Genomic DNA, 18,853 nt, shown 5'->3' with positions numbered 1-18,853 from the left:
TCTGTTTCTTGACTCTGTTCTGTTCTATTGATATATCTATCTGTACTTACATCAATACCACACTGTCTGAAGTATTGTAGCTTTATAGTAAGTCTTAACACTACATATAAATCCCTGCTTTGGCTATTCTAGGTTCTTTGCCTAGCCACATAAACATTAACATTTCCTTGCCAGTTTTTACCAAAAAGTTGACAAATAATTGATTGAACAAGTAGAAGACAAATGAGTATGGTGATAGCAAATTTCAATAACACTCAACCAATTTGATGTATATATTAATAGAATACTACAGCCATCAACAGCTGTATATATATTCTTTTCCAGGGACACATGAAACATTCTCCTAGATAGAGCATATGTAGAAATCATACAGAGTATATTTTCTGACAGTGTGGAATTAAGTTAGAAATGAATAACGAAAAAGCATCAAGAGAAAATGGCTGTATTTTTGACAAATAAATTAAAGCAATAGTAGAGGGAGCTATGTATAATTTAATTAAAAAAAGGTATACATGCTTCCTTCTAAAAGTTATAGAACACAAACTTCCCACTAAAATTAACAACAAAATAGGATCAAGGTCAAATCCTGTACAAAACTATTATTTTTAAAAATGTATGACTGACTGGGGTACCTGGGTGGCTCAGTTGGTTAAGTGCCTGACTTTGGCTCAGATCACGATCTCACGGTTCTTGAGTTCAAGCCCCGCATGGGGCTCTGTGCTGAGAGCTCAGAGCCTGGAGCCTGCTTCGGATTCTGTGTCTCCCTCTCTCTCTGCCCCTCCCCGGCTTGTGCTCTGTTTCTCTCTCTCAAAAACAAGTGGACATTAAAATTTTTTTAAATGTATGACTGACTGTTGTACCAATGAATAGCAAAAATTTACAATTCAATATTTGTATTCTACACATTATATATAACTAGGTATTTAATAGACACACCATATAGCATATTCTGGTGAAAGTCATTTAAAAAAATTCTTTGGGGTACCTGGGTGGCTCAGTCGGTTAAGCGTCTGACTCTTGATTTCGGATCAGGTCATGATCTCACAACTTGTGAGTTCGAACCCCACATAGGGCTGTCCGCCGACAGCACGGAGTCTGCTTGGAATTCTCTGTCTCCTTCTCTATCTGCCCCTCCCCCACGAATGCTCTCTCTCTGTCTCAAAAATAAATAAATAAACATTTAAAATAAAATAAAATAAAATAAAATAATTTCTTACTGATCTTCTCCCTATCACCCACTGCTGGCCATGTCGCCCTGAGCAGGATTGTGTTGTTACAGGGCTCCGTGTCGTTCGAGGATGTGACTGTGGACTTCAGCAGGGAGGAGTGGCAGCAGTTGGACTCTACACAGAGACGCCTGTACCAGGATGTGATGCTGGAAAACTACAGCCACCTGCTCTCATTGGGTAAGCACAGCCATTCTAAGAATCTACAAAGGAGCATGTAATGGATAAAATTGTATCCTCCCTGTAAAATATGTTGAAGTCCTGACCTCCAGTACCTCAGAATATGACCTCTTTTGGAATTAGGGCCTTTATAGAAGTAATCAAGCTTAAATGAGGTCATTAGGGTGGGTCCTAATCTGGTACGACTGGTGTACTTAAAATAAGGGAACTCTAGACAGAGAGACACATACACACGGAGGAAAGACCGTGTGAAGACACATAAAGAAAAGAAGATGACCGCGTCACTAGAGTGATGCATCTGTAAGCCAAGAAATGCCCAAGACCACCAAGATGTTGGAGAGCAACATGAAACGGTTCCTTCCTGTTTTGAAGGTTCTACTTCAAAAAGAGCATGGCCTTACTGATACCTTGATTTTGGACTTCTGGCTTCCAGAACTGTGAGACAGGAAATTTTTGTTATTTCAAGCTGTCCAGCTTGTGGTATTTTATCATAGCAGCCCTAGGAAAGTAACATGAATTTTTATACTTGGGAAGTGGGTTGCTGCTGTAACAAATACTGAAAAAAAACATGGAAGTGGCTTTGGAATTGGGCAATGGGTAGAGGCTGGAAAGGTTTTAGGTACTTCACAGAAAAGGCCTAGATTGCTTTGAAGAGATTGCCGATAGGAATGTTAAAGGGGCTTTTGGTGAGGTCTCGGAGTGAGGAGCATGGAAACTGGAGGAGAGGAGATCCTTGTTATAAGGTGGCCGAGAGCTTGACTGAATTCTGTTCTGTTGAGTGGAAAGTAGAAATTGTAAGTGACAAACTTGGAATTTTAGCTGAGGACATTTTTTTCCTTTAATGTTTATTTATTTTGAGAGCAAGAGAGCACGTGCTAGCAGAGGAGAGAGAGAGAGAGGAAGAGAGAGAATCCCAAGCAGGCTCCACACTGTCAGCGCAGAGCCTGATGCAGGGCTGAATCTCATGAAGTGTGAGATCATGACCTGAGTCAAAATCAAGAGTCGGACACTTAACTGACAACCACCCAGGTGCCCCTAGCTGAGGAAATTTCTAAGTAGTGTTAAAAGGCATGGCCTATGCTTTCCTTGCTGCTTATAGTAAAATGTAGGAGGAAAGAAAGACATTGAAGAGGAATTGTTAGTAAAAATGAAGCAGAACTTGAAGATATGGAAAATGTTTGGCCTATCCATATCACAAAAAAATGAGATGGACTCTGGAAAGAACACCAAAGGGGTGGACAACCAGTTGCTAAGCAGAACAGATGTATGCCTTGTGGATCCAGTCAACCCTGTCAGTAGAAATACTGCCAGCTTAGACTGAAGAGGACGGAGACAGGAAAAAATGAGCTGTCCAGGAAAATGAGGGAAGGCTGTAGGCTATCTGGGATTGTGCAGATAGGACGTAGGCTGGTAAAACCGTTTGGCTGTGTACACGCGTTTTCCTTCAAGAAGAGGGATGAATGACTCCAGGGATGGGTCAGAGGCCAACAGGGCTGCTGCCACCACCACAGGCCCAGAAGTCACTGTCTGGGAAAATGGCATGTGACAGACCATCACCTCCTCAGTTCCAGAGGGCAAGCCACCTGCTTGGTTCCAGGCCTGAAGGGGCAGAGCTCTCACCCAGGGTCAAGGGTGTGGAGTTGCCACATCTGATCTGAGGTCACACCTCATGACAACTTTCGGCTCTCTTGAATTGCTGCTCCAAAGTTCTTTTCGACTCTCCCTTATAGTACTTGTCGACTGTCACGTTTGTGCCATTATTTAGCCTTAGATGGAGTTTGCCACCCACCTTGGGAAGCATGCTCAAGCAGCACACTCCGGGAAGACCCAGGCTCGGTGCTCTAGGGGTTACTACTGACCTCTCACCATCTATAGGCTGGGGCTTGATCAGAAGGACTTGGGCCCCCTGTGAGTGGGGAGTGGGTCTCTCCTGCTGGCCACATTTCCTGTGTCCCACCACTGGGTGAGGATTCAGCACTGGACTCTTCCATGTTCACTGCCCATTACTAAAGGAGTCTTTGGTTCTTTTTTTAAAAATGTTTTAAATGTTCGTTTATTTTTGAGAGGGAGGGCAGGGAGAGGGGCAGAGAGAGAGGGAGGCACACAATCTAAAGGAGGCTCCAGGCTCTGAGCTGTCAGCACAGAGCCCGACATGGGGCTCGAACCCATGAACCTGGAGATCATGACTTGAGCCAAAGTCAGACGCTTAACCGACTGAGCCACCCAGGCGCCCTGAAGGAGTCCTTGTTAAGTGTCCTTTCTTCCACGTGCTAATAACGCTTAAATTCAGCAAGTAAGTAAGTTGAGACCAAGTAGGAAGCTAAAAGCTGTTTCTCTATAGAAGTGCAGTTATCCTCAGAGGATGGCAGGGCTTTGCTCCAAAATCCTAAGGTTTGCTCTGTGATTCTCCTGTGAGGGCCTGCCAAAAGCTTCATCCCTATCTGCCACGAACACTTCAAACACCACTGGATCTGCCAGATCATATGGCCCAGTGGCAGAGCAGCTTATATGGCAGTCTGGATCTGTAAAGAGCCTTCTTTCATTCTGGGCTTTGTTCAAAACTAGCAGTTTTTTGGATCACATGGTAAATGGGCCAGAATAGCACACCCAGATGAGGAATATATTGCCTCTGAAGTCTGTAGAGGCCCAGTAGGCATTATCCCTCTTTTACTTATAGCAAGAACCAGATGCAAAAACTTATTCTTCACTTGGAGATTTCTAGGGGTCCAGTGGCATGGAACTTTCCCTCAGGTAGATGGCCCCTAAATTTTTGTCAGATTTATGTCCTACCCTGTGACATACAAATATCTCACCAGTAAGTCAAGAGTCATTACTACCTCTCGTTCATAAGGTCCAGTCAGCATAATGTCATAAATGCAATGGGCCAACGTGATATCTTGTGGAAGGGAAAGGCAGTCAAGATCCCTGCAGACTGGGGCACTTGGGTGGCTCAGTCAGTTGAGCATCAGACTCTTGGTTTCAGCTTAGGTCATGATCTCGCAGTTTGTGAGTTCGAGCCCCTCATCAGGCTCCATGCTGGCGGTGCAGAGCCTGCTTGGGATTCTGTCTCTCTCCCCAACTCTCTGCTCTCCCCCTCCCATTCCCCCCACTCACTTGTTCTCTCTCTCAAAATAAATAAATAAACTTAAAAAAAAAGATCCCTGCAGACTAAATTATGACATAGGACTGAAAGGCTGATATATTTCTGAGGTAGGACAGTAAAGGTATATATATAGTTGGTCCTAACAACTGAAAGCAAACTGTTTCTAGTAGTCTCTACTAACAGGTATTGCCAAAAAAAAAAAAAAAACCCAACCCACACATTTGTCAGATCAATAGCTACCATACCAGGTACGAAGGGATGCGTTAATTTGCTTAAGCAGTGAACCTGTGTCTCGTACAGCAGCTGCTATTGGAATTACCACCTGGTTAAGCTTATGATGAGCGACTGTCATTCTCCAAGATCTATTTGTCCTCTGCACAGGCCAAATAGGTGAGTTGAATAGACATGTGGTGGAACTCACCGCCCTGGCATCCTTCAGGTTCTTGATGGTGGCCCTAATCTCTGCAATTCTTACAGGAATACATATTTCCTTGGTTTACTATTTTCCTAGTAGAGGCAGTTCTAGTGGCTTCCACTGGTCCTTTCTCACTGTAATAGTCCTCACTGCACAAGTCAGGGAACCAGTATGGGGATTCTGTCAGTTGCTGGGTATCTGTATTCTAATTTTGCATTCCTGAACCAGGAAGATAACCACAGGATGGGTTTGGGGGACTGCTGGGCCCCCTGTGAGATGGAGCTGGGCTGAATCGCAATTGATCACTTTACTCTCATAAGCCCCTATGCTGTCTAGTGGGCCACAGTGACATCCTGCGTCTCCTGGAATTAGTGTCCATTTAGAACTGGTGTCCAATGATCTCTGAAAAGCCTCACTATGTCCTTTGCCTCAATGCACAGTCACCCTGACAAGGGGACTGTAAATCCCTTTAGAGAAGGCTGGGAGAGAGATTAGTAGTATAAATTTTGACAGTGTAGTGGGGGTCCTTCCTCAGGGGAGCTGTCTCCCCTTCATTCAGAGATTTCTGGGTCTGTAAACTGGCTCAAGTCTGAAAATTGATGGAGGAGCTGAGACTCTCTGTTTTTATGTTTCAAGTTAGACTTCTGTTCACTTGAGCTAGAACTCTTCTCTTTATACAGATCAAGTAAGAATTTAATAGATTGCTGGGGTGTCTGGGTGGCTCAGTCGATTAAACATCTAACTTCAGCTCAGGTCATGATCTCACAGTTCGTGAGTTCGAGCCCCACGCCGGGCTCTGTGCTGACAGCTCAGAGCCTAGAGCCTGCTTCAGATTTTCTCTCTCTCTCTCTCAAAGATAAATAGACATTAAAAAATTTTTAAAAGAATTTAGTAGATTGCTCATCTATTTTCTAGAGACATCATGATCAACTAGCCAACACCATGGGTCTCCCTGCAAGTCAGACTATTCTGATCACTGCTGTCCACTATAGTATCTGTCCACTATAGTATCACTTGACCCTGCTGTCCACTATAGTAACTGTGCCCACCTTGCATTTAGCAATTCAGTGCCTCCATGTGGCCCCTGCCACCCCAGGATCCAATTATGCCCATTGCATTTGGGTTTCCCAATTGAGTGGCAGCACTTCCACTATAATTGTGTGTCCTACAGAGAAGAAGCAATCACAGAAATCTTTAAGGATTCTGCCCCCTCCCCACACCCACCCAAATTTGTTTGTCACAGCCATGGTCACAGATATGTCCTCTGGATCCTCCCAGTGCGGGACAGAATGTCTTACATGATAAACCCACTCTAACATCCCAGTATCCCCAAGCCTTTGGATGCCTTTCTCTATAGTATAGAGAGTTCTTCCAAAGCAGTTCTCCATTTCAGCTGCATTTAGTACAGGCCATGTTTTGATCCACGTTTCTGCCAACTAAGCAAAATGTTCAAGCCCTCTCTAACCCAAGTGGCATCATTAAATTCAGAATCTGTTTAGTGTGCACATACCACTAAATCTGGCCTGATCCAACTTTATGTTCTTTCCATTATCCCGCACTCTTTTATTTATTTTGACAGAGAGAGAAAGAGAGAGTGGGGAAAGGGAAGACAGAGAAAGGGAGAGAGAATCCCAAGCACACTCCACACTGTCAGCACAGAACCCAATGCAGGGCTTGATCCCACAAACTGTGAGATCGTGACCTGAGCTGAAATCAAGGGTCGGATGCTCAGGTGACTGAGTCACCCAGGTGCCCCCATTATCCCACACTCTTCATACCCATTTTTACCCAGATTTCCCAGATTTCTGTCTATATAAATTAGACAAATAATGCAGTTCTTTTGCACCTTCTCATGAATTTACACTATATCTCACTCTTTGGGCCCTGATGAGACTTGAGTCTAGTTAGAGGTCTAGAAGCAAATAAGGGTATGTCCTGGGAGAACTCAGCAGTACCTTGCAAGGCAAGTACCTCAGAGGAGGCCATTGCAAGGTCCTCAGGCAAAGTAGGGTTAGTCTTCTCAGAGAGGGGTAGAAGGGCTACTTCTACTGGCAAAGAAGACTCATCAGAATGTAGAAGTTCAGCGTCCTCATATGTTTCCATTCCAATTTTTAGGTTTCCTTCCTTCTCAGTCAGTTCCCTCACCTGAATAGCAGACACCCTGTGAGGTTGGGAATTCAGTTTGTGTTGTAATGTAGCCATTCACAGGATGAGACTCTGGGTTTGGTTTTCAGCAATATCAACTCTGCAGCTACAGGAGGTAGGGGTTTCTTTCAGGAAAGACATAGAAATGTTCAGGTCATGTATGCAGTGCTTGAGCTGGGAAATCAAATCCCTGAGTGCATCCTTTAGTTTCCGGCCCCCCACTTTGACCAGCATAATTAAGAGCAACCAGGCAATCTTATACTTGTAAGTTTGACAAAAATGTCTAGGGTATCAAATATAAGGTCCTGCAGAAAGATGCCTCTCATCAGCATTTGATTAGGAGTATCCAGGGGTGATATTTTGCATATCTCTTTTGCCACATCATGCCATGGACTATTAGTGCCCTCTTTACTACTGGAAATAGAGTCATTAGCGCATTCAAATCTAATCAGAATAGGGAACCAATTCTAGAAACCCCATAGCCAGTTCAGAAAACTCATTCTTACTATTCTTTTCCTCTAGAGTCACCCTCAAAATTTGTATTATGGCTCTCCAGAGAAATGGAACCAATAAGATACGGTTATATATGTATACAGAGTACACCCACACACTATACATACGTACATATACATAGAGACAGAGAGAATGAATACATGTACATATACACAGAATCTGGGAAAGAGGTTTATTTTAAGGAACTGGCTCACCTGACTGCAGGGACTGACAATTCTGAAATTTATAGGGCAGGCCTGCAGGCTGGAAATTCGGGTGAGCTGATACTGTAATCCTGAGTCTGGAATCTTCAGGGCAGGCCAGAACACTGAAAACCGAGGCAAGGTGTCTGTGTTGCAGTCTTGAGGTAGAATTCCTTCTTTCACTAGCCGTTCCTTGTTCCCTCTGCCCTCAGCAAACACCTCAGTGGGTTATGGTTCGTCACCTAGTGGGCTGACCTGAAAATTCATTCCTTGAAGGATCTGCCTGAATTGGATTGTTGTAGTCAATGTAGTTTCCATTGACTTTAATCACAGGACACAGTAGTACTAAGAGACCCCCCCCTCAAGGGATTTCCTGTATTCCAGACATGCTTCTTCCTCTTTTCCATTGTGGGGCAGGAGTCCAGTTCCCCTGAGTAACCAGGATCAGTCACCCAGGCCAGCACAGTAATTCCCTTCTTTGCCTTTTGATTCAGAGATGTGAGGGGCCCAAAATGTCAGGTGGCAGATAAGTCTCCCAGTTCAGTGGAATCACTATTGTGTCTCCCAGTGGAAGCATTCCTCCCTTTGGAACAGCAGAGCTTAAGGTCATAAGAACAGGAAGCAAATATTTTGCTAATGGACCAGGAGAGGTAATAGTGAATGGTGCCACTCCTGGGCTGGGGCCAACGGAGTGGGGCCACCGCCATTGTAGGCTTGGAGGGTAGAATATTGAGCCAATAAGAATTACTCTCAAAACTTAAAATCTAGTGGAATTTGCCTTGTTAGGCTTTGGACTTTGTTGGGACCTGTGATCCCTTTTTTCATTCCAGTTTCTCCCTTTTGAAATGGGAATGTCTATCCTATGCCTGTCCTACCACGGTATTTTGGCAGATAAGTTGTCTGCTTTCACAGGTTCGCGTGGAGAGAAACTGCCCCAAGATGATTCACACTCCCAACTCATTCATAACCAATTTGGGTGATTTAGATAAGATTTGAGACTTTGAGTTGATATTTTGATAGATTTTGAACTTAAGACTTGATGCTGGAATGATTAAGACTTTGGGGGATATTGGGATGGAGTTAGTATATTTTGCACGTGGGAAGGACATGAATTTGGGGGGGTCAGAGGGCAGATTTTTATAGGTTGAATTGTGTGTCCCCTGAAAAAAAGATATGCAGAAGTCTGAACCCCCAGTACCCAAGAATGTGACCTTATTTGGAAATAGCGTCTTTATAGAGGTAATCAAGTTAAATTTTGTTAATGTTTATTTATTTTGAGAGACAGCACGAGAGGGGAGGAACAGAGAGAATCCCAAGCAGGCTCTGCGCTGACAGAGCTCACGACTGTGAGATCATGACCTGAGCCAAAATCAAGAGTTGGTTGCTTAACCAACTGACCCACCCAAGCACCCCTGAAGAAATCAAGTTAAAATGAGTTCATTGGGGTGGGCCCTAATCTAATATGACTGGTGTCCTGGGGCACCTGGGTGGCTCAGTTGGCTAAGCGTCTGACTTCAGCTCAGGTCATGATCTCAAGGTTCCTGGGTTCGAGCCCTGTGTCGGGCTTTGTGCTGACAGCTCAGAGCCTGGAACCTGTTTCAAATTCTGTTTCTCCCTCTCTCTCTGCCCCTCCCCTGCTTTCTCTCTCTCTCTCTCTCTCTCTCTCTCTCTCTCTCTGTCTCTCTCTCTCTCTCTTAAAAATAAATAAACATTAAAAAAGATTTTTAATATGACTGGTGTCCTTATAAAAAAAGGGAAATTTGGGCATAGAAATAGACACACATAGAGGGAAGACGGCCATGTAACTGAAGTGATGCACTTACAAGCTTAGGAACATCAAAGAATGGAACGTCGTTGCTGGCAAAGAACAAGCTAGAAGAGTCAAGGAAGGATTCTCCCTTACATCTGTGAGAGAGGGCATGGCCCTGCTAAACACTTTGATTTCAGACTTGAGCCTCCAGAAGTGTGAGACAATGATGTTCTGCTGTTTTAAGTCACCCAGGTTTTGGTACTTTGTGAGAGCAGCCCTAGGAAACGAACACAGAGCCTCCATGAGAGTATTTCCATTCTCAGCTGCTGAGAACTCTGCAACATCTGATGTGTGTGCTGGTGGCATCCTTGATTGGTCTGAGATGCTTCAGTCCATTAACCTCTGTGATTATTGCTCTTTTCCCAGTGAAATGTGGTTACTTTTGGAAAGCAATTAGCTGGACCCAATTCTATCATGTCCTGTTAACAGGGTATGAAGTTCCCAAACCAGAAGTCATCTTCAAGTTGGAGCAAGGAGAGGAGCCATGGATTTTGGAGAGAAAAACCCCACATCAGAGCTGTTCGGGTGAGTGAGTGCAACCCAGGCAGATCTGGGGGCACAGAAACACTTTTCTTTTCCTAAGAGGTTGGTGCCTTTAAAATTCTATTATTTCTACCATCTTGAAGGTTCTAAACTTTGGAAGCTGCTTAAGGAAAAATAACATTGGCCTCTTAGGTACCAGACTGCTCTCTCCCTTTATTTCCCTTACTGTTGTCAACTGTCTTTTTGGCCTGACTTGCGTCCAGGAGAATTGCTACAGTTCCTACACTCTGGATCATATGCCAGGCTTCCTCCCTATAGATCTTGCTTTTTTGGATGTTCTGTCCTTCCATCACATTTTTATGCTTCATTATTTAAACCCCACCCCCAAGGTCTTAGATTCTTATCATACACTTTCAGGTTCTTTTTGTTGTTAATTTTTTAAATCTTTCTTTATTTTTGAGAGAGAGAGAGAGAAAGCAGGGGGTGCGCAGAGAGAGGGGAAGACACAGAATCTGAAGCAGGCTCCAGGCTCTGGGCTGTCAGCACAAAGCCCGACGCGGGGCTTGAACCCACGAACTGCGAGATCACGACCTGAGCCGAAGTCAGATGCTTGACTGAGCCACCCAGGCGCCCCTATACTTTTAGGTTCTAATGAGTTTGCCTTCTTTGTAAACCAGCTTGTTGCCTCACTCCACCTTCTTTCTCCTAAGTTTTATCTTCTCACGTCTAAGATACCAATAAACTGTCATCTACAACCAGCCTCACCTCCTCCTCTCTCTGTAGGAATTGCTTTCATATTCCTTACTCCTCTCCACCTCCCCATCACAATGTATCTCTCCCATCTTCTGACCTTAGGATCATTGTCATTTAGCATTTTTTCTTTTAAATAAGTCAGCTGTATTCAGGTATAATTTACATACAATCAAATGTATCCATTTCAAGTACACAAAGAAGATACACACACAAAAATGAGCCTTTATGCCCCTAGTAGTTAGTATGTACCACCCCTTTAGCCCCAGGCAACCATTGACCTGCTTTCTGTCACTATAGATTAGATTTGTCTTTATTAGGGTTTCATATGAATAAAATCATACTATATATACCCTTTTGGGTCTGGCTTCATTTTTTTGGCATAATGATTTTGTGATTCATCCATGTTATTGAGTATATAACTAGTTTACTCCTTTTATTTTATTTTTTAATGTTTACTTTTGAGAGAGAGAGACATACAGACAGAGTACGAGTGGGGAAGGGCACAGAGAGAGGGAGACACAGAATCCAAAACAGGATCCAGGCTCTGAGCTGTCAGCAGAGCCCGACACGGGGCTCGAACTCACAGACTACGAGATCATGACCCGAGCCGAAGTCAACACTTAACTCACTGAGCCACCCAGGTGCCCTTAGCTTATTCCTTTTAAATGCTGAATACTATTCCCTGATATGAATAGATTGCCATGTTTATCTATACACCTGTTGATGACAGGTGGTTATTATTTGGTTATTGTGAATAAAGCTGTAGTGAACATTCTGGTATGTCTTTGTGTGACCATATGTTCACATTTCTCTTGGGTAAATACCTAGGAGTGGAGTTGGTGGGTGATATAATTGTGTAAGTATATGCTTGCCTTTATAAGACGTGGCCAGGGGCGCCTGGGTGGCTCATTTAGTTAAGCATCTGACTCTTGATTTTGGCCCAGGTCGTGATCTCACGGTTTGGGTGTTCAAGCCCACGTCGGGCTCTTCACCGATGGTGCGGAGCCTACATGGGATTCTCTCTCTCTCTGTCTCTCTCTGCCTACACTCGCTTGCTCTCTCGCTCTTGCTCTCTCTCTCTCTCAAAGTAAATAAACTTTTTTTTAATAAAATAAAATAAAAATAAAAATAAGACATGGCCAAACTATCTTCCAAAGTGGCTGTGATTTTACACTTCCAGCAGCAACACACAAGAATTTCGGTTGCTCCACATTCTTGCCAACCCTCGCCACCATCAATCTCTTTCATTTTTGCTATTATCCTGGATGTGTAATGGCATCTCATTATGATTTTAAGTTGCATTCCTCTGATGAGTAATGAAAAGTATTTTTTCATGTGCTTAGTGACCTTTGTACATTTTTGTTTGAAGTGTCTGTTCAACTATCTTTCCCATTTTTTTTTATTGGGTTGTTTCCTTAATGAGTTTTCAGAGTTCTTTATATTTTCTGGCTATAACTCCTGTGCCAGATATATCCATTGTCAACATTTTGTTTTAATTTGTGGCTTTCACTTCTATCTTCCTACTGGTGTCTGTCAAAAAGCAAACATTTTTGGGGCACCTGGGTGGCTCAGTTGGTTAAGCGTCCAACTCTTGGTTTCTGCTCAGGTCATGATCTCATGGTTTCATGAGTTCGAGCCCCACACTGGGCTGTGCACTGCCAGCACGGAGCCTGCTTGGGATTCTCTCTCTCTCCCCTTCTCTCTGCGCCTACCCCACTCACTCTTTGTCTCTCTCAAAATAAATAAGTAAACTTCAAAAAGAAAAGATAGTTTGTAACTCACAGTTCCCAAGAAGAGGAGACATGCCACACCGGGAAGCCCCAGGGTCAGTCAGAAGGCCAAAGTCATGAGGGGAAAGCACAGCAAGAGCCTTTATTGTTATTTTCCTGGGAAAGAATGGGTAAGGCAGAGTGAGCAGGCTGGGAAGGTTTACCATTGGCTAGTTTGAGTAATTTCAGCAGGGCTTCTGGGGTGTAGGGACTGTCTGTAGTTACCTGGTATCTGGTACTGAGGTGATTAGGGCAGCGGGATAGTGGCTCAACCTGTGAGAACTTAATAAAGGAGATAGTTGGTGGACATGGGCTCTGGATTGGTTGGTTTGCATATGAAAGTTATGCTTACAGGGAAGTCATTTGCTATCTCTGGGCATGAACTAGCACTGGGAGAGGCATTCTCTCCAGGATGAGCAAGGCACCAGATGGCAGAGCATCAAGAATACAGAAAATAAGGGGTGCCTGGGTGGCTCAGTCAGTTAAGCATTCTGACTTTGGCTCAGGTCATGATCTCACGGTTCGTGAGTTTGAGCCCCACATCGGGCTCCGTGCTGACAGCTCAGAGCCTGGAGCCTGCTTCGGACTCTGTGTCTCCCTCTGTCTTTGCTCCTCCCTCGCTTGTGCGCTCTCTCTCTCTCTCTCTCTCTCTCTCTCTCTCTGTGTCTGTCTCTCTCAAAAATAAATAAACATTAAAAATAAATTTTAAAAAAGAATACAGAAAATAAGATAAAGAAGATATGATACACACACGCACACATGCTGGAATACTATTCGGGCATAAAAAAGAATGAAATCTTGCCATTTGCAACAACATGGATGGATCTAGAGAATATAATACTAAGCGAAATAAGTTAGAGAAAGACAGATACCATATGATTTCACTCATATGTGGTATTTAAGAGATAAAATAAATGAACAAAGGAAAAAGAAAGAGAAACAAACCAAGAAACACACTCTCAACTACAGAGGACAGACTGATGGTTACCAGAGGGGGGGGGGAAGGAGGGATGGGTGAAAATAGGTGAAGAAGATTAAGAGTACACTTCTCATGATAAGCACTGAGCAATGTATAGGGTTGTTGAATCAGTATACTGTGCACCTGAAACTAATATAGCATGTACATTAACTATAGTGGACTTAAAGTTAAAAACTTAAAAAAAAACAAAATAAGAAAATATAGTTAATATACTGTCCTTTTGGCAAACCCACACTTGCTTTATTACTGTAGCTTTTATAATGAGTCTTGAACTCAGGTAGTCTGCTGGGATTTTATTTGGAGTTGAGTTGACTCTATGGACCAATTTTACGAGAAATGATATCTTCACAATATTGAGCCTTCTAATCCATGAGCATGGCATACTTTCTGCATTTATTTGGGTGTTTGATTGCTTTCAGCAATGTTTTATGGTTGTCAGTGTAGAAGTCTTATGCATCCTTCATTAAATTTATCCCTAAATATTTGATGCTTTTTGACACTATTGTAAAACGGCATTGTTTTTTAAATTTTATTTTCAGATTGTTCATTGCTAGTATGTATAAATTGCTCATGATTGATTTTTGTACATTGACTTTGTATCCTGAGGCATTCCTACATCCACCTATTAGTTTTCTTGTAAGTTCCTTGGGGTTTTTCATGTAAGCAATCATTATCACTTTAGAAACACTTTTACGGGATGCCTGGGCAGCTCAGTCGGTTGAGCATCCGACTCCGGCTCAGGTCATGGTCTCAGGGTCTGTGAGTTCAAGCCCCACGTCGGGTTCTCTGCTGTCAGCACAGAGCCCACTTCAGATCCTCTGTCTCCCTCTCTCTCTGCCCCTTCCCCTACTTACTGTCTTTCTCAAAAATAATAAACATTTTTTTTTTAAAAAAAGAAACATTTTTACTTTTTCCTTTCCAATTTCATGCTTTTTCTTACTTTTCCTTATTTCACTAAGACCTTCAATTTGATGTTGAGTAGAAGTGGTGAGTGTGGGCACGCTTGCCTTGTTCCTGATATTAGGGATAAAAAATTCATACCATTGTGTATGATGTTTTTTGAAGCTGCCCTTTATCGAGTTATAGGAGTTCTTTTTTAAAATTTTTTATTAACATTTATTTATTTTCAAGGGGGGGGGGGAGGGGCGGAAAGAGAGGGAGACACAGAATCTGAAGCAGGCTCCAGGCGCTGAGCTGTTAGCACAGAGCCTAATGCAGGGCTTGAACCCACGAACTGTGAGATCATGACCTGAACTGAAGTTGGACGCTCAGGGAACTGAGCCACCTAGGTACCCTTATAGAAGTTCTTTTTAAATCCTAGCTTGTTTAAGAGTTTTTTAAAATCATGGTTACATGTTGAATTTTGTCAAATGTTTTTTTACTCATCTTATTAATCATATGAGTTGTTGTTTTTATTTTGTTAATATGTGAGTTATTTATTTTCATATGTTAAATTAACCTTATATTTCTGAGATAGATACTAGTTGTTTATGATATATAACCCTTAATATATATTGTTGAGTTATATTAACTGATATTTTGTTTTAAATATTTTCATTTTCATAAGTGATTTTGGTTGTAGTTTTCCTTTTTTTCAATGTTGTCAGGTTTTGGTATTAGGATTATGCTGGCCACATAAATGAGTTGTGAAGTGTTCCCTTTTCTATTTTCTGAAATAGTCTGTGGAAGATTGTTATTCTTGGGGCGCCTGGGTGGCTCAATTGGCTGAGCATCCAACTTTGGCTCACGTCATGATCTCACTGTTTGTGAGTTCAAGCCCCACATCGGGCTCTGTGCTGACAGTTCAGAGCCTGGAGCCTGCTTCAGATATCTCCCTCTCTCTCTGCCCCTCCCCCCCCCCCCCCCCCCCCCCCGCACTCTGTTTTTTTCTCTCTCTCTCAAAAGTAAATAAACATTTAAAAAGGCTTTAAAAAGGTTTACTGCTTGTGCATTATGTTCTATCATAATAGAAATCTATTAAAATAATTAGCAAAATGAATCGCACAGAAGGTGTCTGCTTTTGGAATTTGGAAAAAGTCTTGCTAGCAATATGATCAGATTAATGTTCAAAGTAAAAGGCTCAAACTGCTTAATGAAGCATAAACATGTTTCTTTTATCCTTTGTTGTCTAATTTATTTTTCTTTTCAAAGTTTTATTTAAATCCTAGTTAAGGGGCGCCTGGGTGGCTCAGTCGGTTAAGCGTCTGACTTCGGCTCAGGTCATGATCTCACAGTTTGTGAGTTCAAGTCCTGCGTCAGGCTCTGTGTTGACAGCTTGGAGCCTGGAGCCTGCTTCAGAATCTGTCTCCCTCTCTCTCTCTGCCCCTCCCCTACTCACACTCTGTCTCTCTCTCTCTCTCTCTCAAAAATAAATAAACATTAAAAATTAAAAAAAAAAATAAATCCTAGTTAACATATAGTACAATATTGGTTTCAGGAATAGAATTCAGTGATTCATCACTTACATACAACACCCAGTGCTCATCATAACAAGTGCCCTATTTAGTACCCATCACCCATGTAGCCCATCCCTGCACCCACATCCCCTCCAAGAACCCTCAGTTTGTTCTCTATTGTTAAGAATCTCTTATTGTTTGTTTCCCTCTCTCTTTTTTTACACTCCCATATGTTCATCCGTTTTGTTTTCTTAAATTCCACACATGAGTGAAAACATACGGCATTTGTCTTTCTCTGCCTAACTTATTTCGCTTAGCATATGTACTCCAGCTCCATCCACATCATTGCAAATGGCAAGATTTCATTCTTTTTGATGGATGGGTAATATTTGTGTGTGTGTGTGTGTGTGTGTGTGTGTGTGTGTGTGTGTGTGTGGTGTGTGTGGTGTGTGTGTATACATGCCATATCTTCTTTATCCATTCATCATTCAATGGACATTTGGGCTCTCTCCATAGTTTGGCTGTTGTTGATAATGCTGTTATAAACACGGTGCATGTACCCCTTTGAATCTGTATTTTTGTATCCTTTTGGTAAATACCTAGAAGTGCAACTGCTGGATTGTAGGGTAGTTCTACTTTTAGTTTTTTGAGGAGCCTCCGTACTGTTTTCAGAGCAGCTACACCAGTTTGTATTCCCACCAGCAGTGCAAGAGGGTTCTGCTTTCTCCACATCTTCGCCAACACCTTGTTGTTTCCTGTGTTGTTAATTTTAGCCATTCTGACAGGTATCTCATCAAGTGGTATCTCATCATGGTTTTGATTTGTATTTTCCTGGTGATGACTGATGTTGAGCATCTTTTCATGTGTCTGTTAGCCATTTGGATGTCTTCTTTGGAAAAATATCTATTCATGTCTTTTGCCTGTTTCTTTTTTTTTAATGTTTTAATTTATTTTTGAGACAGAGGAGGGGCAGAGAGAGAAAGGGAGACACAGAATCTGAAGCAGGCTCCAGGTTCCGAGCTGTCGGCACAGAGCCCGACACAGGGCTCAAACTCACAGACTGTGAGATCATGACCTGAGCTGAAGTCAGATGCTTAACCGACTGAGCCACCCAGGCGCCCCATCTTTTTCCTATTTCTTAACTGGAGTATTTGTTTTTTGGGTGTTAAGTTTGAGAAGTTCTTTATACATTTTGGTTTCTAACCCTTCATCAGATATGTCATTTGCAAATATCTTCTCCTATTCCATAGGCTACCTTTTAGTTTTGTTGATTGTTTCCTTCACTGTGCAGGAGATTTTATCTTCATGAAGTCCCAGTAGTTCATTTTTGCTTTTGTTTCCCTTGCCTCCAGTGATGTGTCTAGTAAGAAGTTGCTGTGGCTGAGGTCAAAGAGGTTGCTGTCTACGTTCTCTTCTAGGGTTGTGATGGTTTGCTTTCTCTCACATTTAGGTCCTTCATCCATTTGGAATTTACTTTTGTATATGGTATAAGAAAGTGATCCAGTTTCATTCTTCTGCATGTTGCTGTCCAGTTTTCCCAACACCATTTGCTGAAGAGACTGTATTTCTTTATATTGGATATTCTTTCCTGCTTTGTCGAAGATTAGTTGACCATATAGTTGTGGGTCTATTTCTGGATTTTCTATTTTGTTCTATTGATCTATGTGTCTGTTTTTGTACCAGTACCATACTGTCTTGATGACTAGAACTTTGTTATATAGCTTGAAGTCTGGAATCATGATATCTCCAGCTTTGCTTTTCTTTTTCAAGATTGCTTTGGCTATTCAGGGTCTTTTGTAGTTCCATGCAAACTTTAGGATTGTTTGTTCTAGCTCTCGAAAAATGCTGGTGGTATTTTGATAGGGATTGCAGTAAATATGTAGATTGCTTTAGGGAGTATAGACATTTTAACAATGTTAGTTCTTCCAATCCAGGAGCATGGAATATTTTTCCTTTTTTTTGTGTCCTCTCCAATTTCTTTCATAAGCTTTCTATAGTTTTCAGAGATCTTGTATCTCTTTGGTTAGGTTTATTCCTAGGTATCTTGTAGTTTTTTGGTGCAGTTGCAAATGGGATCAATTCCTTGATTCCTTTTTCTGCTGTTTCATAAGTGGTGTATAGAAATGCAACAGATTTCTGAGCATTGATTTAATATCCTGCAACTTTGCTGAATTCATGTATTAGTTCTAACAACATTTTGGTGGTCTTTCGGGTTTTCTACATAGAGTATCATGTCATCTGCAAATAGTGAAGTTTGACTTCTTCCTTGCCAATTTGGGTACCTTTTATTATTTTTTTAATTTTATTTTTAATTTTTTAAAATTTACATCCAAATTAGTTAGCATATGGTGCAACAATGATTTCAGGAGTAGATTCCTTAATGCCCCTTACCCATTTAGCCCATCCCCCCTCCCACAACCCCTCCCGTAACCCTCAGTTTGTTCTCCATATTTATGAGTCTCTTCTGTTTTGTCCCCTCCCTGTTTTTATATTATTTTTGTTTCCCTTCCCTTATGTTCATCTGTTTTGTCTCTTAAACCTTTTATTTCTTTTTGTTATCTGATTGCTGAAGCTAAGACTTCAGCGCTATGTTAAATAGTAATGATGAGAGTGGACATCCCTGTCTTATTCCTGACTAGAGAGGAAGAGCTCTCGGCATAAATATGTTTTCCAGTGGCACAAAAGAAATTAAGTGCTAAGCAGGCTAAATGGAGGAAGAAGGTATAAATGTGTCTTTTGATTTAAGAATAAACTGGACTTCTTGAGGCATTTTTGTGAGTGGCAAATAGAATGCAAGCTTGCACCACAGGTTTTATCTAGACCGTCGACTCTTCATTTATGTACTGTTCATTGAGTCTGTGGGCTCAGGAAAAGTGTAGGGAAGCTTTTTATTGCAGAT

At 42.1% G+C, this 18,853-nt stretch overlaps 1 protein-coding gene across 3 annotated transcripts in view; it reads left to right on the top strand.

The window, feature by feature from the left end:
- The window catches only part of ZNF81 (zinc finger protein 81), an 85,051-nt gene that overhangs the window by 59,228 nt on the left and 6,970 nt on the right, over positions 1 to 18,853 (top strand). For all 3 annotated transcript variants that reach the window (XM_019417560.2, XM_019417558.2, XM_019417559.2), the window contains 2 exons: positions 1,280 to 1,406; positions 10,004 to 10,099. In XM_019417560.2, coding sequence (XP_019273105.2) covers positions 1,280 to 1,406; positions 10,004 to 10,099 — 223 coding nt within the window. The remainder of the gene's footprint in view (positions 1 to 1,279; positions 1,407 to 10,003; positions 10,100 to 18,853) is intronic.

Source organism: Panthera pardus, unplaced genomic scaffold (assembly GCF_024362965.1).
Source record: "Panthera pardus isolate Hobbes unplaced genomic scaffold, ASM2436296v1 HiC_scaffold_27, whole genome shotgun sequence".
NCBI classification, from domain to species: Eukaryota; Metazoa; Chordata; class Mammalia; order Carnivora; family Felidae; genus Panthera; species Panthera pardus.
This window is presented reverse-complemented; position numbering and strand designations above follow the sequence as displayed.